Below are 23830 nucleotides of genomic sequence, written 5' to 3' on the forward strand. Positions count from 1 at the left end.
TTGAATTTAGATTTATATAAACTTTATGCGTAGGAGAAATATATTTGTGCGTTGTATAGGTTTTATAGCTCGCAAGTTTAGAGCTCTTCAGGAAGTATGGATACTGCCCTGGTGGGGCGGTGGGCGGTTGGGCGGATTGGTCACAGCTCCTCTTTGGGCCCTCGACGCTTTCGTGCTGATTGTAAAGATTTGTTCCACGTGTGCAATGGCGGTGTTCAGAGTATTCATACCGCCTGCGATGAAGAGTTTATATGGAGAAACTGTATTGGTATGAAAAAGTCCTACCTACTTAAAACTAAAACATTGATGAAAGAATTTAAGAAAGCAATTTAACATTTAGGTACCAAGTAGAAACTTAAACAAAGCTCGCTTCAGCTGCCTACACTAAGTAAATCAGTAAGTACCCTTATTATAAATGCGAAAGTGTGTTTGTTTGTTGGTTTGTCCTTTAATCACGTCGCAATGGAGTAACGAATCGCCGTGATTTTTTGCATGCATATAGACCTAGAGAGTGACATAGGCTAATTTATCCCGGAAGTCAAAGAGTTATAAATAATGTCTATCCCGGCTGTACTCAGGTGTAGTCGACGTTAGCCCGACTAGTTTCGAACCCATCCGGGGTCCTTTTTCAAGGGATTCAGTTCGCGCACGCGCCGCGATTGACCGCGGCGCGTGCACGAACTGACTTCAGGGACAGATATTATTTATAAAGAGTTCCCACGGGGTTTTTACAAAACCTAATTCCACGCGGGCATCTGCTAGTTCAAAATATAATAATATAAAGTCGTTATTTATTATAGACAGTAGAAGAATGACAAGGCATTCAATAAATTCTTTCAGATAACTGGCGCAGGTGGAGGGATTGGACGAGAGCTGGCAATTCAGTTCGCAGAGTTGGGTGCCACAGTCGTATGCTGGGATATTGATGCCAGACGAAACAATGCCGTCGTTAATGAAATCAGGAAGAAGGATGGAGATGTAATATCCCACCTAACTTATACATATATATATATGTACCTACCTGTATTTAATTAATCTTACAAAGGTTTTCGAACGGAAGTACCTATACGTATCGCAATAACTTTTCAATGAAACGTTATGATAGTAAAACTTTAAAAGACTTGTTTCTGGTGACTGTTTCTCTGTATTTATCCCAAATTATATAGTCGTGAGCAACGCGGGTGCTCTGACCTGCGCACCGCTAACTAACTTACGACCCGAGACTGTAGCTAGACTCGCTGAGGTTTAATCTTCGTTACATTCCAGTGTTTCGGCTACACGGTAGATGTAACAGTACGAGATCAAGTGTTAGCTCTGGCGGCGCGCATGCGGCGACAACTGACGGATATTTCTATAGTCGTGAGCAACGCGGGTGCACTGACCTGCGCACCGCTAACTAACTTACGACCCGAGACTGTAGCTAGACTCGCTGAGGTTTAATCTTCGTTACATTCCAGTGTTTCGGCTACACGGTAGATGTAACAGTACGAGATCAAGTGTTAGCTCTGGCGGCGCGCATGCGGCGACAACTGACGGATATTTCTATAGTCGTGAGCAACGCGGGTGCACTGACCTGCGCACCGCTAACTAACTTACGACCCGAGACTGTAGCTAGACTCGCTGAGGTTTAATCTTCGTTACATTCCAGTGTTTCGGCTACACGGTAGATGTAACAGTACGAGATCAAGTGTTAGCTCTGGCGGCGCGCATGCGGCGGCAACTGACGGATATTTCTATAGTCGTGAGCAACGCGGGTGCTCTGACCTGCGCACCGCTAACTAACTTACGACCCGAGACTGTAGGTAGACTCGTTGAGGTTTAATCTTCGTTACATTCCAGTGTTTCGGCTACACAGTAGATGTAACAGTACGAGATCAAGTGTTAGCTCTGGCGGCGCGCATGCGGCGGCAACTGACGGATATTTCTATAGTCGTGAGCAACGCGGGTGCTCTGACCTGTGCACCGCTAACGAACTTACGACCCGAGACTGTAGCTAGACTCGTTGAGGTCAACCTTTTGGCACATTTTTGGGTAAGCTTCATCATGATTATTTGTTGTGACGACATATGGATGGAAACTCGCACGACGATCGAAAAGTTCCTGAGCACACTCTTCGAAATATATCCTTGCTTGCATTGCATGAACAGTGAAGGATAGCATCGTGAGGAAACCTGCATGCCTGAGAGTTCTCCATAGTGTTCTCAAAAGCGTTTGAAGCCTGCAATCCGCAATGATCTAGCATTGTAGACTATGGCCTCTTTTCATTCTGCGAGGAGACACGTACTCACTTGTGGGCCGACGATGGATTGATCATGATGATGTTAGATTTCAAATTCAGAAAAAGAATGAATGAAGATTTTTTTCAGGTCATCCAAGCTTTTTTGCCAAATATGATAGAGCGTAGACAAGGACACATAGTTGCCATCAACTCCAGCGCTGGTCTGATGCCCTGTGCTGATATGGTACCTTACTGCGCGGCCAAGTTTGGACTTAGAGGTATATATTCATCTTCAAATTAATAGTTTAGATCAATTAATTTTGATTGAAATAGAAATAAAAAGAATTTTTATCCAAATAAACTTTTACTAGTGCTTCTCAGTCTTTTTTCTACCAGAAGAACCAGACTTTTTTAGAGACTGTGGTGTGTGGAAAAGTTCCTACAAGAGACCTATGTCCAGCAGTGGACGTTTATCGGTTGACAATAATGATGATGATGATAGACACACGCTTGACCACAATCACACCTGAGTGAAATCGGTTTACTATTGAGATTAAAAAAATTGAGCAAGAGCAAATGATCCGGCTCGAAGGACCAATTTTTTAATTTCGAAATGCCAATGATTATACTTCTATTCCGATAAAGAAACTACTTTTTCACCATATTTATTCAGGTTTAATGGACTCGCTGAGCGAAGAGCTCCGCCTAGACACGTGGACTAAGAACATAAACACCACATCAGTTTATTTGGCGTCTATCTCCACGGGTCTCTACCCGCCACCGACCCATCGGTTTGTCTACTGGTATTCTGAGATCACCGCGCAAGAGGCCGCGAGAGTTATAATTGAAGGTATATTTACTGGTCGAACTTTTTCGGCCTATTTAAAATATTACTATATACCCCATTTTCCGTAAGAAATTGTTATTTATCTGAAAAAGTTATTATTGGCATCACAGGAATATTATGCAGAACAGCATAATTTTTCAGCCTGTTTATGTAGTGTTTTATGAAAAGTGGGTTAAATGGGGGATAGAAAGTTTGTATGAAAGTCCGTAATTTTTGAAGTTACATCGATGAAAATTGGTATTTAAGCTTTCGGTTAAAAATAAAAAATACGTATTTCACATTTTTTGAAAATTCTCATACCAAGGGGGTTAAATAGGGGATGAAAGTTTCTATGAAAGTCCGTCATTTTTCAAGTTATTTGCATGAAAATCGGTATTTAGGTTTTCGGTTACAAATGAAGAAATACGTGTTTCAGGATTTTTGGAAATTGAACCCGCACCTCGATTTTCTAAATTGCACACGAGCTAAGCCGGGGCGGGTCAGCTAGTTTATCATATACTAGCTTATCCCGCGAGTTCATCCACGTGGACTGCACAAATTTCAACCCCCTATTTTAGCCCCTAACGGCGGTTAGGCACTCATCCGATCAGAGTCCGTGAAAATACGCTCCTTTTTGTTTTGTATGGGAGGCGGGAGCGTATGACATAATAATATGACGTAGATAATCGCTGGTATTCTCACGGATGACGGAAAGAACTCGGATGACGGACGTGCAGTGCGTAATCGCCGTTAAGGGTTGAAGTTTCAAAAATCCTTTCTTAGCGGATGTCTACGTCAAAATAGCTATCTGCATGCCAAATTTCAGCCAGTAGTTTGAGCTGTGCGTTGAAAGATCAGTCAGTCAGTCAGCTTCCGCTACTTTGACATTGGGGCCGATTCTCTAGTACACAATCTCTAAACTAAACTAAATTAGCAGGTCTAAATCTAGTGCTTTCCTTTTCCGCAAGCAACATTATGAAAGGAATAGCAATACATTTAGACGTGATATTTTAGTTTAGTTTAGAGATTGTGTACAAAGGAATTAGCCACATTGTTTCTTTTTAATTTTCGCAGGCATTCGTAAAAACAAGAGGTGTATCAGCATACCTTCACTGATGAAGTCGCTCATAGACCTTAATAACCTTATGCCGTACAGGATAAGGATCATTTTCGCTGATTTCTTCAATTTCGGACATCGGGGCTGGTTTTGTTTCTGCTAAAATACTAAAATAACTAAGCTTATTCACGTTCTTATAGTTTTTCTGTGTATTTTCAAAATTGTCGATGTTAATGTTTTAGAGATATCTAGTTAGTGGTAAAATAACAATTCTGTCTTATAATATTTACATTACTTTGTAGTTCAAGAGTTTAAGTTCTATTGTTTTAATAAATAAATAATTAAATGAAATTATTATTAATTTTCTTTTAATTGTATCAAAAATTTATACTTTTGAGTTTTGAGTAAGTATAAAACAATTTTTCCACTTTCAGTACACTTTCTTCACATTAGAAAGTTAGACGCATCTTCCTCTAGAAGTTGGAAAAATAATGATCCAACTTTCAACATGCCAAACACTGTGGCCATATTATTTGCACAAACATTTGGAAGGCTCTTTATATCTAGCATATCGCGATTCTTTTTATCCCTCATTGTCACTTGGCACTTTGGTGAATTTTGGATTCAAATTGGCAAAGCGGAGTAATTAGTAATATTGGCCAAATAATTTGGGCAAATGTTTGTGAATGCTTCTTGTATACATTTCCTCTGATTTATCAGCAATTTTGACCAGGTTTATAGACAAACATGCTCAGCCAACTTATAGCTATTAACAGATTGGCCACACTTTTCACACATGACCATTTCAATGTGTTCCAACACGTGGTCATCTCTCATTTTCACATCCGTGAATCCTTTGTGACAAATATGGCACTTGAAACATTTTGGCGCATGTTGGAGCGAATGGTTCCTCAGAGTTGATTGGTTGGCGAAACTACGGCCACAAGATTCGCATAAATGTCTAATGGATTCCTTTGCCTGTGTGTGCTTTTGAACATGACGGAATATTTTCTTGCGATCCGGCGATGTGAAACTACACAATTTACACCTGGAATATTTATTTATATTTTACTTGTTGATGCCCGCGACTTCGTCCGCGTGGATTTAGGTTTTTAACAATCTTGTGGGAACTCTTCAATTTTCCGAGATAAAAAGTAGCCTATGTCCTTCTCCGGGATGCAAGCTATCTCTGTACCAAATTTCGTCATAATCGGTTGAACGGTTGAGCCGTGAAAAGCTAGCAGACAGACAGACAGACACACTTTCGCATTTATAATATTAGTATGGATTTAGTTTTGACTGCAAAGCTAAAATATTTCTCTGTTTCGCGTGGACTACAAAAATTTCAAATCCCTATTTTACCAACTTACGGTGGTTACGCACTCATCCGATCCGAGTCCGTGAAAATACGTTCTGTTTTGGTTATCTTTGGGAGCTTATGTCGCTTGTATTCTCACGGATGACGGATAGAACTCGGATGACGGAAGTGCAGCGCGTAATCGCCGTTAGGAGTTGAATTTTCAAAAATCCTTTCTTAGCGAATATCTAGGTCATAAGATCCTATCTGCATGCCAAATTTCAGCCCAATCTGTCCAGTAGTTAGAGATGTGCATTGATATATCAGTCAGTCAGTCAATCAGCCTGTACTTTTATATACATAGATTTCACGTCAAAAGTACGATTTTAGTCTTTATTTTAAACGGTGAACCATACTTTTGACATGACAGTTGACCCATAGTCAAAATGGAGTGTGAAAAGTCATTTTGTACGGACTATACTTAGTTGAGAATAATGAGCAGAGTACTAAATATTACCTGTACAATAGATTATCCATTTTGTCATGTTCTTCTTTCCTGTGTTTAGCTAAAGCACCCTCTCCTATAAATGTATGTGCACATATATCACAAATTCTTTCATCCGACTTCTTGACATGTTCCTTAGCATGCTTGTACAGTTGGAACCTAATAAACATAATTATAAGTATCGAACCAAAGCTGTGATAGCCTAGTGGTTAGGATGTTCGCCTTCTAATCGGAGGTCGGGGTTTCGATCCTGGGCACACACCTCTAACTTTTCGGAGTTATGTGCGTTTTAATTAATTAAATATCACTTGCTTTAACGGTGAAGGAAAACATCGTGAGGAAAACTGCATGCCTGAGAGTTCTCCATAATGTTCTCAAAGGTATGTGAAGTCTACCAATCCGCACATGGCCAGCATGGTAGACTATGGCCAAAACCCTTCTCACTCTGAGAGGAGACCCGTGCTCTATATGAGCCAGCAATGGGTTGATCATGATTTATTTATTTATTTATTTATTTATTTATTCAACTCTTTAGATCTAGCATTACAGGAAATGGTCCTAATGCACTAGATTAAGCCTTAAATATTATCTAAATCTAATTAATATATTAAACTAAAAATTAAAAAAAAACTTATATTAAACCCCCACTATCGTAGCAGATAGTCCCCAATGCAACTCTTGTGAATTCACTCAGAGCACAACAAAACAGGTCAGTTTTCCCCGCTATGACGTTAAGGGTGCGAAGCGCGCGCGTCAGCGGCGCCTTGCTGAGCAGGCTGGTGCGCCCCACCGGTACCCACAGCAGCGGCGGCCTGCGTCTCCGACCCACGTATCCATCCGGGACTAGAAACCTGACTTGCCCTAAAACATCCGGGCTATGCAGCGCCCCTCTTATTACTTTAAAAATATATGTAACAAGTGCTAGTTCCCGCCTAACTCTCAGCTCATTGTACCCGACCATACCTAAAACAAATAACGTAGGATACATTAAGGGGTAGAACGGGTATACCCCATACAGCTTCAGGTAGAGGAACCTAGCAAATTTGTTTTGCACCCGCTCCAACATGAGTCTATATTTAGTCTCATGCGGAGACCAAATGACTGCGTTCCCTTCCAACTGACTCCTAACTAACGCATTATACAGTGCGACCACAGCGTTCATGTTGGTAAAGCCACCGACGGTACGAAGTAAGAAACCTAAATTTCTATAAGCTTTCTTGCAGCATTTCACAATATGCGTACGAAACGTAAGCTCCTTATTCAAATGGATGATGATGATGCACCAAAGGTTTGAATCCACAATCAAAGGGTTTAATTAAACTTCCATACCCCTTCCAGGTTAGCCTGCTACCATCTTAGACTGCATAGACTGCAAATATAGAGCCTCAATAGCTCAATCGGTAAAGGAGTGGACTGAAAACCGAAAGGTTGACGGTTCAAAACCCGCCCGTTGCACTATTGTGGTACCTACTCCTAGCACAAGCCTGACGCTTAGTTGGAGAGGAAAGGGGAATATTAGTCATTTAATATGGCTAATATTCTTTTTTAAAAATAAAAAAAAAAAAAAAAAAAAAAAAAATCACTTACCACCAGATGAGCTTGCAGTCAAGGGATAAGTAGTAGGTACATGAATTTAAAAAAAAAAAAAAAATACAGACCTTTCATTAAAAGTCTCTCCACACTGCTTACACGAATAAACAAAGCCCATAGATGCTATATGATCAATTTCACAGTTCTTACAATGTCTCACCAACTTTTCTTTACTATCAAACCTTTTACCACAGTTGCATGTGAGAGGTGTTACGACCGAGTGTGACAGAGTGTGTTCTCTCATTTTTTGCTTAGAATCAAACAATATATTACAATATACACAAGTCCTTAAAGCATTATCACAAATACTTAAATGATGTGATAACTTTTGTATCGTATCCAATTTAGTTTTGCAAGCGAAACAAGATAGTTTTTCTACACTTTTAATTTCATTCCTTGGTATTGATTTCTTCATTATTTCCTTAAATATTTTTATATCTGAATCTAATATATCAATGTCCATTTTTGTTGTTTGGCATTTATTAGGTGATTCTTTCTTTTTAGGGCTCGGTAGTTTGATGGTTTTGCCGTTATTGAGTTTAGTTGACTCTGTACCTTCAGTTCTGTCTAGCATGTTTACTATAGACGGAATGTCTTCTTTACCTGAAAACAAACAAAATTGTTGCTAAAATAAAGTGTAACTAATAAACTTAGAAAGATTGGTAGAAATCCTCATATATTTTATTATAAGCCTTAAATATATCTTGTCCATTTAAAATTTAAATACTACATGTTACATATTAATTATTTATCTTTATATATAAAAGGAAAAGCTGACTGACTGACTGACTGATCTATCAACACACAACTCAAACCACAGGATAGTGAAATTTTACATGCAGATAGCTATTGTGATGTTGGCATCTGCTAAGGGATTTTTAAAAATTTAACCCCTAAGGGGGGAAAATAGGTGCTCGAAATTTGTGTAGTGAACGCGGGCGAAGACGCTGGAATAAGCTAATTTATTATAATATACTTACTTACTTACATTTGAAATAAAAAGTAGTTACCTACTTAATCATTTCATTTTATCCTATTGGGAATCAAAGCCAGCATACTTATAGTTGTTTAATATAGTTATACTAATGCTTAGGATTAATGAAGCCTGCTGCACCAGGCAGTTGAAAGTTTTAGCTGAAAACTTATTTAAACATTCATTAAGTTTTAAATAAGTTAACTTACTTAATTATTATTTTTGTCTTACCCAAGTTATTCAAATATTCCTCAATATTTTCTGTGTTATTGAGAAACTCAAGCAGTGAGTCAGAGTTGTACTCAGAGTCAGGAAGAGGTTGGACCTGTGTTTTGGTTTCTGCGGATTTTTTGGACTTTTCTTGTAAAGCTGACTCCAACCAATCTTGCGAACAGCGGGCGTTCAATTGGAAATTATAAAACTCATTCAACTGTGACACACAGGACTCGCATATGCCTTTAGGAAGATCATCGTTTTCAGAAATATTTATAGGAAGACACGATTTTATATGCAGGTTTATCGAGGGCTCTAGTATCGACACATGCCTGGACTCAATGTCTAAGCAGATGCGGCAACAGTTCTGCACGTTAACGGTCATTTTCTACAAACTTTATATGTAGGTAGGTATATATTGCTTTTACAAATAAACTTAACTGAACACCGACCAGAAAAAGTTTTCTTCTTATTTTGTTTTTTGTGGCTTTCAGTAAATGAAAATAAGCCATAAGCTTAGATGAATAAGGTTTTCAAACTCAAGTAAAAAATTTGTTTTCATTTACTACTTGACAAGTTGACTTTATGATTTTGACAGTTGGTGGCAATTGACACTTGACAGTTGAGTGTTGACCAATGACCACAGAGTACTTTGTAATGCCAATGACATATGAGTAAACAATGTTGACGGCAAATTTCAAAATTATACATTCGTTCAAAAGTTTAATCCAAATTGTCTATGCCTACAGTAGACAATGAATAGCATTTAAAGTATAAACAGGTTAGATTTTTATAAGTAAAATTATTAAACGAATATTTGTGTCACTGTGTCACTTCTGTCACGGTTGTGAACTAATAAATAATCCAATCCAAAATCCGCAACTCGCAAGGCGCAATATACCGTTTGAATATTACCTATATGTACCTGCAAAAAATAAAAATACTATTTTTCAAAGATATTAATTACCAACCTCGAGTTTGCAAGGTTGCGTACGTATACGATATTCCAGATCAGTGCACAGTGGTTAATTAGAACCTACCTACTATTTAGATGTAGGCAAACGGAATACATGATCTACCTATTTAAAATAATAGATGTATAATTCAAGAATCTTCATTAAAGCTTGTTTTAGCAGTTTATAAGATGTCCTCTAGAGGAGAGAATTCTAATTTCGAAGCAGAAGAATCTCTGCTGTACTCTGCGCGACATGGAGAGTTAACTGTAGTTAAAGCACTTTTAGATGAGAAAAGAGAAGGAAAATTAACTTTGGACATCAACTGCAAAGGTAAGATAATATTTGCTACTAAGTATATTGACCCGCCCCGGCTTCGCGGGCGGGGACTACCTATTCCATAGATAAAAATGATTATTGTGTTATTTTAGAATACTACCTAACTTTTAAACTAAGTAGGTAAAGTGAAATTTTTGGAATGATAATGAAACATATCGAACTAGCTTATGCTCGCAACTTCGTCCGCGTGGACCATACAAACTTCAAACCCCTATTTTCCACCCCCTTAGGGGTTGAATTTTCAAAAATCCTTTCTTAACGGATGCCTACGTCACAATAGCTATCTGCATGCCAAATTTCAGTCCGATCCATCCAGTGGTTTGAGCTGTGGGTTGATAGATCAGTCAGTCAGTCACCTTTTCCTTTTATATATTTAGATTGCACAACTAAGTTTAGCTTTGTCATCTGGTCAATCAACATCATGGTCACCTCTCAAATGAGAACAGTTTTATCCATAGTCTACCACGCTGACCAAGTGTGGATTGGCAGACTTCACACACCTTTAAAAACAATATAGAGAACTCTCAGGCATGCAGGTTTCCTCATCATGTTTTCCTTCACCGTTAAAGCAAGTGATATTTAATACTCCATCCTCATATAAACTTTACAGTTTCCAGAAGATGGCGGTCTGTGTATTTTAATGTACTTAGCTGAAAATTCTGTGGCCAATAAATAAAAATAAAAAAACTGGCTAAGTGCGAGTCAGGCTCGCACACCGAAGGTTCCGTAGTACAGTCGTATTTTTTCGACAATTTTGCAAGATAAATCAAAAACTATTATGCCTAAAAATAAATAAAAATCTGTTTTAGAATGTACAAGTAAAGCCCATTCATATGATACCCCACTTGGTATAGTAATCTTACTTTGAAAGTTGAAAATAGCTATATTTGTTCATGACCACAATTTAATTTTTTTGTGTGATGTAGCCACAAATTCACGCTTTTCAGATTTTTCCCCGAATGACAGCTATAAGACCTACCTACCTACCAAATTTCATGATTCTAGGTCAACGAGAAGTACCCTGTAGGTTTCTTGACAGACAGACAGACAACAAAGTCAAAGTCAAAGTCAAATTGATTTTCAAAGTCAATTTGAAGCCTTTAATAAATTTGTAATTTCCTTTACAGGTAAAAGTAAAAGCAACCTGGGATGGACACCGCTACACCTGGCAACATACTTTGGTCACAGAGAAGTGGTGGAGGCACTGATGTATGCAGGTGCAGACGTGGACGAAGTGAATGATTCCGGAGACACAGCCTTACATAAGGCTTCGTTTATTGGCAATGAGGTAGATTAACATAAAAATAAAAATATTTTTTTAATTCATGTTAAGGCTGTTTTATGCCAGAACACCATAGTGAAACATTGAGACAAATTAAAATTTACATCAAAAATCTGAATGGGACTATAAGAACTAATCATAAACAAAAAAACAGTAAGTTTCGCTTTTTATTTATATGAACCTTATATCTATACATGTAAGGAGTATTCTGTGGTATCATATTAAACTTTTTATTTTTTATTTTTATTCATATACAAGCTCGCCCTTGACTGCAATCTCACCTGGTGGTAAGTGATGATGCAGTCTAAGATGGAAGCGGGCTAACCTGAAAGGAGTGTGGCACTTTTTGTTAAGCCCGCACCCATTTGGTTTCTACACAGCATCATACCGGAACGCTAAATTTCTTGGCAGCACGGCTTTGCCGGTAGGGTGGTAACTAGCCACGGCCGAAGCCTCCCACCAGACCAGACCAGAAATTTAGAAATCATAAAATTCCAAATCCCTGCCGGGAATCGAACCGGGACCTCCCACTAATAAGACCACAGTGCTTATTAATACAGACACCATTACAGTTTCCCCCACTTTTATTGTCTTCAGGAGTTAGTAATCCTCCTGCTAAACTACAAAGCAGACGTGAACATAATGAACGGTGAAGGGAAGACCGCAATTGACGTATGCAAGACCCAAGATGTTCAGAGGCTGCTCGAGGCGGCGGGACTTGCTGAGCGGAGAGACAGGGAGAGGAAACTGTTGACTGCTGCTAGAGAGGGACGGGTAGATGAAGTGCAGGAATTGGTATAATTTTGAATACTTACCTTCTTTTACTGCTAAATTAGGCACTACTAAGTACAGTATGCCGCCGAAAGTGATGAACATCAGCCTTTAGAATGACATTTCATCTTTGTAGAGCGTTGTTTCTGTCACTCATACCCATATGACGCTTTGTCGGTCTTAACGACCAAGACAGTGCTCTACAAATTTGCTGTGTCTAATAGACAAAATAAAATATTCTAGTATTAAATAAATAAATAAATAAAAAATGTTTTTATTTATTTATTTATTTAATACTAGATGATGCCCGCGACTTCGTCCGCGTGGATTTAGGTTTTAAAAAATCCCGTGGGCACTCTTTGATTTTCCGGGATAAAAAATAGCCTATGTCACCAGATCTTTATACCTACCCATGCTAAAAATCACTTCGATTGGTTGCTCCGTTGTGACTTGATTGAAGGACAAACCAACAAGCCAATAGACCAACAAACAAACACACTTTCGCATTTATAATAAGGGTACTGATTTTGACGCGAAGTGACGTGCGGCGCAGTGCCGCTGTAATGCGGTCCGGCCTTTAGTTTAATTAGTTGATATGTATTTCAGCTAAGCAGCTCCAACCCCCCAAGCATCAACTGTGTGGACGGCCAAGGCAACACTTGCCTGCACTGCACAGCCTACCGAGGGCACGCCAGGGTCGCAGTGCTGTTGTTACAGAACGGAATTGATACCACGCTGAGGAACAATGGCGGTAAGTCGATTTGTGATCGCTAGGTAAACACACAATTCGAAAAATCGGCCAAGTGCTCCCCGTATGGGAGCGCACCTCCACCCAGCGCTCTTAGAGTCATCCTCACCTGCACGCGGTGCCCCCTGCTGGTCTACTGATGATGCTCTGGCGACCGACAAACGGCGGTATAACTATTCGAGCTGGCTAGACTGGATAAATGGCACAGGCCGGTGTGACCAGTCTAGCCCTGCGATGACCAACACGCCTGCCCAGCGCGGTCATTACGGGCAAAACCTTGTATGGGAGACGACACAAGGCCAAGGCCCCTAGTCCCGGGAAGTACCCTATAGGTTTTCGTGACAGACACGACAGACAGACAACTAAGCAGCTCCAACCCCCCAAGTATCAACTGTGTGGACGGCCAGGGCAACACTTGCCTGCACTGCACAGCCTACCGAGGGCACGCCAGGGTCGCAGTGCTGTTCTTACAGAACGGAATTGATACCACGCTGAGAAACAATGGCGGTAAGTCGGTTTGTGATGTAACCGATAGGCAGGGCACACAATTCGAAAAATCGGCCTAGTGCGAGTCAGACAGTCGCGCACCGAGGGTTCCGTACTCGGGTATTTTTACCGACATTTTGCACAATAAATCAAAAACTATCATGCATAAAAATAAATAAAAATCTGTTTTTGAATATACAGTTAAAGCCCACATGGTATAGTTATATCTACTTTGAAAATGGAAAATACTAAATATTTGTTCATGAACACGTTTTAATATTTTTTTTGATGACTTAACCATAAATTCACAGTTTTCGGATTTATCCCTTTACTTGTGCTATACGACCTACGTACCTACCAAATTTCATGATTCTAGGTCAACCCTCCAGGAAGGAACCCTCTAGGTTTTAGGAAGTACCCTTTCATATGACACCTTTCTTGGTATACCAAGCTAAGGTATCATATGAAAGGGCTTTACCTTTACATTCTAAATCATATTTTTATTTATATTTACGCATTACAGTTTTTGATTTATCGTGCAAAATGTCGAAAAAATACGACTGCAGTGCGCAGTGCTGCGATCGGTGCGCGAGCTTGACTCGCACTTGGCCGGTTTTATTACTACAGTCCTAGACCCTATTGTGAATGTTGTAGGTCAGCTAGCAATAGACTTGGCGAAAGATAACGAGATGCGTGAAGTACTTAACGTTCGACCTGTGCAGAGGTTACAGCGTACAGCGTTAAGATTCGAAGGACCTCTCATGAAACGGTCGCGGTTTCTTGGCTGGCGACCGATTTGGGTAAGTGTGGAGATACTTAACTATTTATAACCTATTAAGAGCCTATGAAGGCCAGACCTTCGCTATTTTATAAAAGCTGAAAGTTTCTCTGCCCATGTCCCCAGCACAGGTAGGAACGTTCAGCAACTATGAAGTTTGGAATCGGATCGGATGAGTGCCTGAATCGCTCTTATACGATTTTTATGTATCTACTAGAGAATGCCCGCGACTTTGCGTGGATTTAGGTTTTTAAAAATCCCGTGGGAACTCTTTGATTTTCCGGGATGAAAAGTTGCCTATTTCAATTTCTGTTCATATAAATCGATTAAACAGACGGGCCTTTAAGAACCCCGTGGGAACTCTTTGATTTTCCGGAATAGAAAGTAGCCAATGTCCTTCCCTGGGACGTGAGGTAACTCTATACCAAACTTCATCAAAATCGGTTAGACTGTTGGACCGTGAAAAGCTAGCAGACAAACACACTTTCCCTATTTTAATATCAGTATGTATTGAGCAGGGCGTTCTTCAACGCGGAGTGTTCCTATACTACGGCTCGAGAGCGGAGGCCGCTAGAGAGGGCGGGCGGTGGCGCGACCGCAAGTACCTGGACGGCGCCAAGCTGAGCGCGCCGGACACCGAGCCCGCCCTGCTCGTGATCAACTACAGCGATGGTGATAATCATAGACTTGCTGTGCCGCAGGGGGACAGCGTCAACGCGTGTCGCCAGGTACTTTTATACAGGATGTAACCAGAACGCTAGCAAAAACTTGGCGTTATTGTTATACTACCTAAACACAATCCAATACCATGCAATTACAATTTGCCTCATTTTGTAGTTTTAAAGATTTAGTATTTTTCAAACTCGCTATATATAGTGTGCAAAACTCGGGTCAATGCCCCGCCTACGACGCCTATTGACTCCCGAGTGGCCTACTAACGCAACTTTCGTTGACCTCTAGCGTCAGTTGGATGTTCTATTTGCAATATATCGTAAACTTTTATAAAATTATAGGATTTTTAAATATTTTTTTCGCGTTTTTTTGTGGTATCATATCAGTAATCATCAGTACTATCACCTGTCTTTGTTTTTGCCATCGTTTTGGTTACAGGGATTTTTTACTTTGTAGTGGTTTTGGAAGTCCGTTTTTTTAATATTTTTTTTATCTTTATATCAGAAAGCAGGTAAAAAATTTATGAATTCATTGATTTATAATTTGTCTATCATTATCACCCAATCGTGTCACGTTGAGAAGTGCCAACTCATTGTTTTTTTCCCATCGAGTCACAATGTAGCTTGAGTGTGACTCGAGAATTTTTTTTTTCGATGGATTCCCAACGAGTCACACTGTTACAGGATTGGGTGTGACTCGTTGGGAACCCATCTATATAGAGTTTATCGCGCGTGATGTCGATAGAACCGTACCTAGTTGGGAAATCATTTTTCTTCTTCTTCTTCTTTTGGGCTATACACGTCCTTGATATCCCTGAATCACTGCGACCGTCTCCGATCTATTGTGTTTGCCTCCACTTCACACTTCAATGCTATCTGTTTATGGAACGAGCTTCCCTCGAAAATCCATCGTGCTGAATCCCTTAACAAATTTAAAATTGACGTCAAAGATCATTACCTATCTCTTTGCTATCATCAGTAACGGCATAGTTTATTATTTAAATCTATATGTGTATATATATCTATGTAGTCTTATGTATGTCTATTATACTTTATTTGTATGTATTAGTGTATTAACAATATGTATTTTATATTCTTATTATATGGTTTAGTTTATTTAGCTATTGGTATTTAGGTTTATTTTACACCACCTCCCATTGTCCATTTGTTCGTTTTTTCCCTAGCGTTAAGGTTGTCTGGAAGAGATCGCTATTTAGCGATAAGACCGCCTTTTTGTACCTACTTATTAAGATTTCTTTTTGTAACCTGTCATTTGTGTTTCTGTGGTGCAATAAAGTATATACATACATACATACATACACTTCCTTGTCAAATCCTGTGGCCGCCAAATACAGCAGCACCTTGACTCATGATCATTGTTCTTGCTCTAGTCTTGGATCACCGCACTAAAAGAGCACATAGCATTCTCCGGTCACTACCTGTGGGCCGGCGCGCCTCCCGACTCCGCTCGGGAAGCCACAGAAGACTTAGAGGACGAGTGTAAACCACTTGGTGAGTTGAAGTTTCCAGTTTGAAGTACATAGTAGCTAATTTAAGCTATAATTTTTTTCCGTAGACGGATTCAAAATTCTAGACAAAGGAACGTTTGCTTTCTCATTCACACTAAAAAGAGAGCACAGATAAAGTTACTAATGTGATAAACAGAGACGCAGCTAACCTATTTTTTGTCCCTTATCGTGTAACCGATTTTTTTCAAGGAATACAACTCTAGTTGCAAAACAAACTTTGAGAATTCGTGGCATCATTGTATTTCTCATTAGTTATTTACTTGTTCTCACATAAAAAACGTTTCATACAAATGTTCTATCTCAGTCGCGGTTACACAGTACTTTTGTGTAGCTTTTTTATTCAGTCCACGTTTTTTTTCCTTTTTTTTTGCTCATAATAATATGATTAAATGCTGCTGTAATGTAATTTATTTTTCTGTAGTGGCTAAAGGAGATGTATAGGTATAAATATCGATTCTTTCAAAATTGATAAAACAGGAAACTGTTGTCCAAAAAAATTAAAAAAGTGGACGCCGCGCCGTTCTGAAATTATTTGTTATCGAACCGAATCCTTTCAAAATTGATATCGGATATTGATGTTGGTAACAAAGAAAGCTTGTCAAAGTGCCAAAATTTTAAAAAAAATATTCGCTGAGCTGAACATGTTGCGAATATAAACAAACATTTTTTTTCTATGATTACACGTTTCTAGTTAAAATGTGACTTGATTATTGTAAGCTATCGCGTGGCATTAGTATCGCACCTGTATCCGTAGGCTCGATGCAAGACGCACTAACTACGGCCACCAACAGCCTGGCGCTGCTCGACACACAGTTGCGCGAGTGCGCCGCGATAGTCGCCGCGCTCGACAAGAGCGTCAACGTCGGCAACTCGCTACACCACTCCGCTTACATGGTATGCAACATTAGTATCGCACATGTATCCGTAGGCTCGATGCAAGACGCACTAACTACGGCCACCAATAGCCTGGCGCTGCTCGACACACAGTTGCGCGAGTGCGCCGCGATAGTCGCCGCGCTCGACAAGAGCGTCAACGTCGGCAACTCGCTACACCACTCCGCTTACATGGTATGCAACATTAGTATCGCACCTGTATCCGTAGGCTCGATGCAAGACGCACTAACTACGGCCACCAATAGCCTGGCGCTGCTCGACACACAGTTGCGCGAGTGCGCCGCGATAGTCGCCGCGCTCGACAAGAGCGTCAACGTCGGCAACTCGCTACACCACTCCGCTTACATGGTATGCAACATTAGTATCGCACATGTATCCGTAGGCTCCATGCAAGACGCACTAACTACGGCCACCAACAGCCTGGCGCTGCTCGACACACAGTTGCGCGAGTGCGCCGCGATAGTCGCCGCGCTCGACAAGAGCGTCAACGTCGGCAACTCGCTACACCACTCCGCTTACATGGTATGCAACATTAGTATCGCACCTGTATCCGTAGGCTCGATGCAAGACGCACTAACTACGGCCACCAATAGCCTGGCGCTGCTCGACACACAGTTGCGCGAGTGCGCCGCGATAGTCGCCGCGCTCGACAAGAGCGTCAACGTCGGCAACTCGCTACACCACTCCGCTTACATGGTATGCAACATTAGTATCGCACCTGTATCCGTAGGCTCGATGCAAGACGCACTAACTACGGCCACCAATAGCCTGGCGCTGCTCGACACACAGTTGCGCGAGTGCGCCGCGATAGTCGCCGCGCTCGACAAGAGCGTCAACGTCGGCAACTCGCTACACCACTCCGCTTACATGGTATGCAACATTAGTATCGCACCTGTATCCGTAGGCTCGATGCAAGACGCACTAACTACGGCCACCAATAGCCTGGCGCTGCTCGACACACAGTTGCGCGAGTGCGCCGCGATAGTCGCCGCGCTCGACAAGAGCGTCAACGTCGGCAACTCGCTACACCACTCCGCTTACATGGTATGCAACATTAGTATCGCACATGTATCCGTAGGCTCCATGCAAGACGCACTAACTACGGCCACCAACAGCCTGGCGCTGCTCGACACACAGTTGCGCGAGTGCGCCGCGATAGTCGCCGCGCTCGACAAGAGCGTCAACGTCGGCAACTCGCTACACCACTCCGCTTACATGGTATGCAACATTAGTATCGCACATGTATCCGTAGGCTCGATGCAAGACGCACTAACTACGGCCACCAACAGCCTGGCGCTGCTCGACACACAGTTGCGCGAGTGCGCCGCGATAGTCGCCGCGCTCGACAAGAGCGTCAACGTCGGCAACTCGCTACACCACTCCGCTTACATGGTATGCAACATTAGTATCGCACATGTATCCGTAGGCTCCATGCAAGACGCACTAACTACGGCCACCAACAGCCTGGCGCTGCTCGACACACAGTTGCGCGAGTGCGCCGCGATAGTCGCCGCGCTCGACAAGAGCGTCAACGTCGGCAACTCGCTACACCACTCCGCTTACATGGTATGCAACATTAGTATCGCACATGTATCCGTAGGCTCGATGCAAGACGCACTAACTACGGCCACCAATAGCCTGGCGCTGCTCGACACACAGTTGCGCGAGTGCGCCGCGATAGTCGCCGCGCTCGACAAGAGCGTCAACGTCGGCAACTCGCTACACCACAACGCTTACATGGTATGCAACATTAGTATCGCACATGTATCCGTAGGCTCGATGCAAGACGCACTAACTACGGCCACCAATAGCCTGGCGCTGCTCGACACACAGTTGCGCGAGTGCGCCGCGATAGTCGCCGCGCTCGACAAGAGCGTCAACGTCGGCAACTCGCTACACCACTCCGCTTACATGGTATGCAACATTAGTATCGCACCTGTATCCGTAGGCTCGATGCAAGACGCACTAACTACGGCCACCAATAGCCTGGCGCTGCTCGACACACAGTTGCGCGAGTGCGCCGCGATAGTCGCCGCGCTCGACAAGAGCGTCAACGTCGGCAACTCGCTACACCACTCCGCTTACATGGTATGCAACATTAGTATCGCACATGTATCCGTAGGCTCGATGCAAGACGCACTAACTACGGCCACCAATAGCCTGGCGCTGCTCGACACACAGTTGCGCGAGTGCGCCGCGATAGTCGCCGCGCTCGACAAGAGCGTCAACGTCGGCAACTCGCTACACCACTCCGCTTACATGGTATGCAACATTAGTATCGCACATGTATCCGTAGGCTCCATGCAAGACGCACTAACTACGGCCACCAACAGCCTGGCGCTGCTCGACACACAGTTGCGCGAGTGCGCCGCGATAGTCGCCGCGCTCGACAAGAGCGTCAACGTCGGCAACTCGCTACACCACTCCGCTTACATGGTATGCAACATTAGTATCGCACATGTATCCGTAGGCTCCATGCAAGACGCACTAACTACGGCCACCAACAGCCTGGCGCTGCTCGACACACAGTTGCGCGAGTGCGCCGCGATAGTCGCCGCGCTCGACAAGAGCGTCAACGTCGGCAACTCGCTACACCACTCCGCTTACATGGTATGCAACATTAGTATCGCACCTGTATCCGTAGGCTCGATGCAAGACGCACTAACTACGGCCACCAATAGCCTGGCGCTGCTCGACACACAGTTGCGCGAGTGCGCCGCGATAGTCGCCGCGCTCGACAAGAGCGTCAACGTCGGCAACTCGCTACACCACTCCGCTTACATGGTATGCAACATTAGTATCGCACCTGTATCCGTAGGCTCGATGCAAGACGCACTAACTACGGCCACCAATAGCCTGGCGCTGCTCGACACACAGTTGCGCGAGTGCGCCGCGATAGTCGCCGCGCTCGACAAGAGCGTCAACGTCGGCAACTCGCTACACCACTCCGCTTACATGGTATGCAACATTAGTATCGCACCTGTATCCGTAGGCTCAATGCAAGACGCACTAACTACGGCCACCAATAGCCTGGCGCTGCTCGACACACAGTTGCGCGAGTGCGCCGCGATAGTCGCCGCGCTCGACAAGAGCGTCAACGTCGGCAACTCGCTACACCACTCCGCTTACATGGTATGCAACATTAGTATCGCACCTGTATCCGTAGGCTCGATGCAAGACGCACTAACTACGGCCACCAATAGCCTGGCGCTGCTCGACACACAGTTGCGCGAGTGCGCCGCGATAGTCGCCGCGCTCGACAAGAGCGTCAACGTCGGCAACTCGCTACACCACTCCGCTTACATGGTATGCAACATTAGTATCGCACCTGTATCCGTAGGCTCGATGCAAGACGCACTAACTACGGCCACCAATAGCCTGGCGCTGCTCGACACACAGTTGCGCGAGTGCGCCGCGATAGTCGCCGCGCTCGACAAGAGCGTCAACGTCGGCAACTCGCTACACCACTCCGCTTACATGGTATGCAACATTAGTATCGCACCTGTATCCGTAGGCTCGATGCAAGACGCACTAACTACGGCCACCAATAGCCTGGCGCTGCTCGACACACAGTTGCGCGAGTGCGCCGCGATAGTCGCCGCGCTCGACAAGAGCGTCAACGTCGGCAACTCGCTACACCACTCCGCTTACATGGTATGCAACATTAGTATCGCACCTGTATCCGTAGGCTCGATGCAAGACGCACTAACTACGGCCACCAATAGCCTGGCGCTGCTCGACACACAGTTGCGCGAGTGCGCCGCGATAGTCGCCGCGCTCGACAAGAGCGTCAACGTCGGCAACTCGCTACACCACTCCGCTTACATGGTATGCAACATTAGTATCGCACCTGTATCCGTAGGCTCAATGCAAGACGCACTAACTACGGCCACCCACAGCCTGGCGCTGCTCGACACACAGTTGCGCGAGTGCGCCGCAACAGTCGCGCGATGATATGCAACATTAACTATCGCTTGTTAGTCTGTAACTTCAATGCAGGACGGCTAACTATGGAGACCAATGAGAGGCCGAATGGAGACCTAACTCACAGAAAGTAAAGCTGACTTTCATCTCGTAGAAACTTCTTTCAGGTGTCCCCCGATGCCACCTGTTTTTAGGGTTCTGTACCCAACGATCAAATTTACATACTAGATAGTGTTTGGTGACCAATATAGCGTGATGGAATGTTTGTCAGAGGTTCCAACACGCGTGCGGCTCGGGGCAGTCTGCGCTCGCAGCGCTGCGACATTGCGCCGCGCTGGTGGCGCAGACCCGCGACAGAGACAAACACGCCCTCGCCACACAGGTACGCCTGCTTAACCCCAATTCAACACAATCTATCAGCACATTCCGGCCCCGACACTCCATACAGCGAACTGATTTCATTACCTACTAGGTGATGCCCGCGACTTCGTCCACGTGGATTTAGGTTTTCGAAAATCCAGTGGGAACTCTTTGATTTTCCGGGATGAAAAGTGGCCTGTGTCCTTCCCCGGGATGCTAACTATCTCTAACAATAATTGTTCAACTGTTGTCAACTAAAAACAAATTTGTTTTGGGCTGTGGTTCGTTTTTGCTTCAATGATGTACAATGTTTTTGTAGAACATGATTTTTGTATAAAGTAGTCTTTCTATAGCTGTTACTAATTTAATTTAATGTTTTATCTTTTTCTGTATAATGCATAAAAAATGACTTCTCAGGCCCCATTTTAACTTTGTGTCCATGTCAAAAGTACGACTTTAGTCCTTATTTTGAAAGTGAACCGTACTTTGGACATGACAGTTGACCCATATAGTTAAAATAGCGCGTGAGAAGTAATTTTGTACGGACTATACACAGATCGAGAGAAACAGAGTGCTGGAGGAAGCATTAGCGGCGCTGGCGAGAACACATCACGCGCTTGAGATGTCGGTGGCGGAAGAACTTACGAAGGTAGGAATTTTTATTGGGATTGTGCCTACTGCCTAAGTCAAAAATAACTTATGTCTCAGTCATTGTTAAATAAAGTCTTCTAAAATTAGTAAAATCCTCCAGTTATTTTTAATTAGAGTCTTCCAAAATTAGTAAAATCCACCAGTTATTATTAAATAGAGTCTTCCGAAGTTAGTAAAATCAACCAGTTATTTTTAAATAGAGTCTTCCAAAATTAATAAAATCGACCAGTTATGATAAATAGAGGCATCCAAAATTAATAAAATCCACCAGTTATGATAAATAGAGGCATCCAAAATTAATAAAATCCACCAGTTATGATAAATAGAGGCATCCAAAATTAATAAAATCCACCAGTTATGATAAATAGAGGCATCCAAAGTTAGTTAAATCCACTAGTTATTTTTAAATTTTTAGGAATTTTTATTGGGATTGTGCCTACTGCCTAAGTCAAAAATAACTTATGTCTCAGTCATTGTTAAATAAAGTATTCTAAAATTAGTAAAATCCACCAGTTATTTTTAAATAGAGTCTTCCAAAATTAGTAAAATCCACCAGTAATTATTAAATAGACTCTTCCAAAATTAGTAAAATCGACCAGTTATTATTAAATAGAGTCTTCCAAAATTAATAAAATCCACCAGTTATTTTTAAATAGAGTCTTCCAAAATTAGTAAAATCCACCAGTTATTATTAAATAGAGTCTTCCGAAATTAGTAAAATCCACCAGTAATTATTAAATAGAGTCTTCCAAAATTAGTAAAATCGACCAGTTATTATTAAATAGAGTCTTCCAAAATTAATAAAATCCACCAGTTATTATTAAATAGTCTTGCGAAATTAGTAAAATCTACCAGTTATTATTAAATAGTCTTCCGAAATTAGTAAAATCAAATAGAGTCTTCCAAAATTAGTAAAATCGACCAGTTATTATTAAATAGAGTCTTCCAAAATTAATAAAATCCTCCAGTTATTATTAAATGGAGTCTTCCAAAATTAGTAAAATCCACCAGATAACTATAAACAGATAATAATAGATTGATACTCTGGTATTCAGATCGATTAATTGTTTGCAGAGCAAGAGAAAAAAGAAAAACTCGCAATCGAATAACGACTCGAAAGAAAACTTCTACGACGTTTACGAAGGTAGGTTTTGACACCTTTTGAATAAGGACTAAAATCGTAGTTTTTACATGACAGTTGACACAGGGTTAAAATGGCGAGTGAGAACTTAAATTTATGCATAACTAGCTGACTCGGCGAACTTCGGGCCGCCTAACAGTCGATTCTTTTTCAGGCATTTTTTTAATTTTTTTTCTCCGTAAGAACCATCCTCGTACTTCAAGGAATATTATAAAAAAAGAATTAGCGAAATCGGTTCAGCTGTCGAGATTTGCGATCAGCAACACATTCAGCGATTCATTTTTATATATAGAGATTTAGTCGGTTTTTAGTTGAGTTTTGACTTGTATAGATTCGGACGACGACACGCTGGTGACGGCGGGCCTAAATAGTCCTTTGGGAGCCCTCAGTCCTTGGGGCAGCAGCCCTGACCTCACCAGGCGGACCCCTATTGGCAGTGTAGATGGTGATGGTAAGCTGTTTAAAGGTCCTAACGCACTTACGCGACGTGACGCAGCACGTCAAATATAGTTTATATACTAGCTGATGCCCGCGACTTCGTCCACGTGGAATTACACGTTTTTAAAAATCCCGCGGGAACTCTTTGATTTTCCGGGATAAAACGTAGCCTATGTCACTCTCCAG

At 42.3% G+C, this 23830-nt stretch overlaps 4 protein-coding genes across 6 annotated transcripts in view; 2 read left to right on the forward strand and 2 right to left on the reverse strand.

The window, feature by feature from the left end:
• Positions 1-23482, reverse strand: part of MED27 (mediator complex subunit 27) — a 419936-nt gene extending 396454 nt beyond the window's left edge. Inside the window, exon 1 of the mRNA XM_034981661.2 lies at positions 23471-23482. The gene's annotated coding sequence lies outside the window, so the exon portion shown is untranslated. The remainder of the gene's footprint in view (positions 1-23470) is intronic.
• LOC117988770 (17-beta-hydroxysteroid dehydrogenase 13-like) lies at positions 26-4264 on the forward strand. Its single transcript, XM_034975966.2, has 6 exons — positions 26-268; positions 841-978; positions 1840-2031; positions 2367-2496; positions 2892-3068; positions 4119-4264. The coding sequence occupies exons 1-6, from the start codon at positions 26-28 to the stop codon at positions 4262-4264; spliced, it is 1026 nt and encodes a 341-aa protein (XP_034831857.1).
• LOC117988762 (zinc finger protein OZF-like) lies at positions 2395-9274 on the reverse strand. The gene is made up of 4 exons (XM_034975955.2): positions 8698-9274; positions 7562-8096; positions 5916-6062; positions 2395-5149 (listed from the first exon to the last, which is right to left on the reverse strand). Exons 1-4 carry the CDS (start codon positions 9062-9064, stop codon positions 4837-4839), a joined length of 1362 nt encoding a protein of 453 aa, XP_034831846.1. The 5' UTR covers positions 9065-9274; the 3' UTR covers positions 2395-4836.
• The window catches only part of LOC117989149 (oxysterol-binding protein-related protein 1), a 43292-nt gene continuing 28962 nt past the window's right edge, over positions 9501-23830 (forward strand). Inside the window, exons 1-12 of one of the 3 annotated variants that reach the window (XM_069505210.1) lie at positions 9501-9965; positions 11099-11259; positions 11851-12048; positions 12631-12775; positions 13913-14058; positions 14555-14764; positions 16099-16219; positions 20123-20958; positions 21326-21436; positions 21971-22063; positions 23140-23209; positions 23538-23657. In XM_069505210.1, coding sequence (XP_069361311.1) covers positions 9824-9965; positions 11099-11259; positions 11851-12048; positions 12631-12775; positions 13913-14058; positions 14555-14764; positions 16099-16219; positions 20123-20958; positions 21326-21436; positions 21971-22063; positions 23140-23209; positions 23538-23657 — 2353 coding nt within the window. In that variant the 5' untranslated portion in view covers positions 9501-9823. The other 2 variants (XM_069505214.1, XM_069505216.1) reach the window with 2 other exon arrangements.

This window comes from Maniola hyperantus, chromosome 2 (genome assembly GCF_902806685.2).
Source record: "Maniola hyperantus chromosome 2, iAphHyp1.2, whole genome shotgun sequence".
Classification (NCBI taxonomy): domain Eukaryota; kingdom Metazoa; phylum Arthropoda; class Insecta; order Lepidoptera; family Nymphalidae; genus Maniola; species Maniola hyperantus.

What these genes read in the sequence shown, in the direction of transcription:
- LOC117988770 (XM_034975966.2), top strand. Translation starts at nt 26, where the DNA reads ATGCGTAGGAGAAATATATTTGTGCGTTGTATAGGTTTTATAGCTCGC. An exon ending in GGCCAAGTTTGGACTTAGAG is followed by an intron (nt 2,497 to 2,891) that starts GTATATATTCAT and finishes ATATTTATTCAG; the next exon opens with GTTTAATGGACTCGCTGAGC. An exon ending in CGCGAGAGTTATAATTGAAG is followed by an intron (nt 3,069 to 4,118) that starts GTATATTTACTG and finishes TAATTTTCGCAG; the next exon opens with GCATTCGTAAAAACAAGAGG.
- LOC117988762 (XM_034975955.2), bottom strand. Translation starts at nt 9,064, where the DNA reads ATGACCGTTAACGTGCAGAACTGTTGCCGCATCTGCTTAGACATTGAG. An exon ending in GGAATATTTGAATAACTTGG is followed by an intron (nt 8,097 to 8,697) that starts GTAAGACAAAAA and finishes GTTTGTTTTCAG; the next exon opens with GTAAAGAAGACATTCCGTCT. An exon ending in ATGGATAATCTATTGTACAG is followed by an intron (nt 5,150 to 5,915) that starts GTAATATTTAGT and finishes TAAATATTCCAG; the next exon opens with GTGTAAATTGTGTAGTTTCA.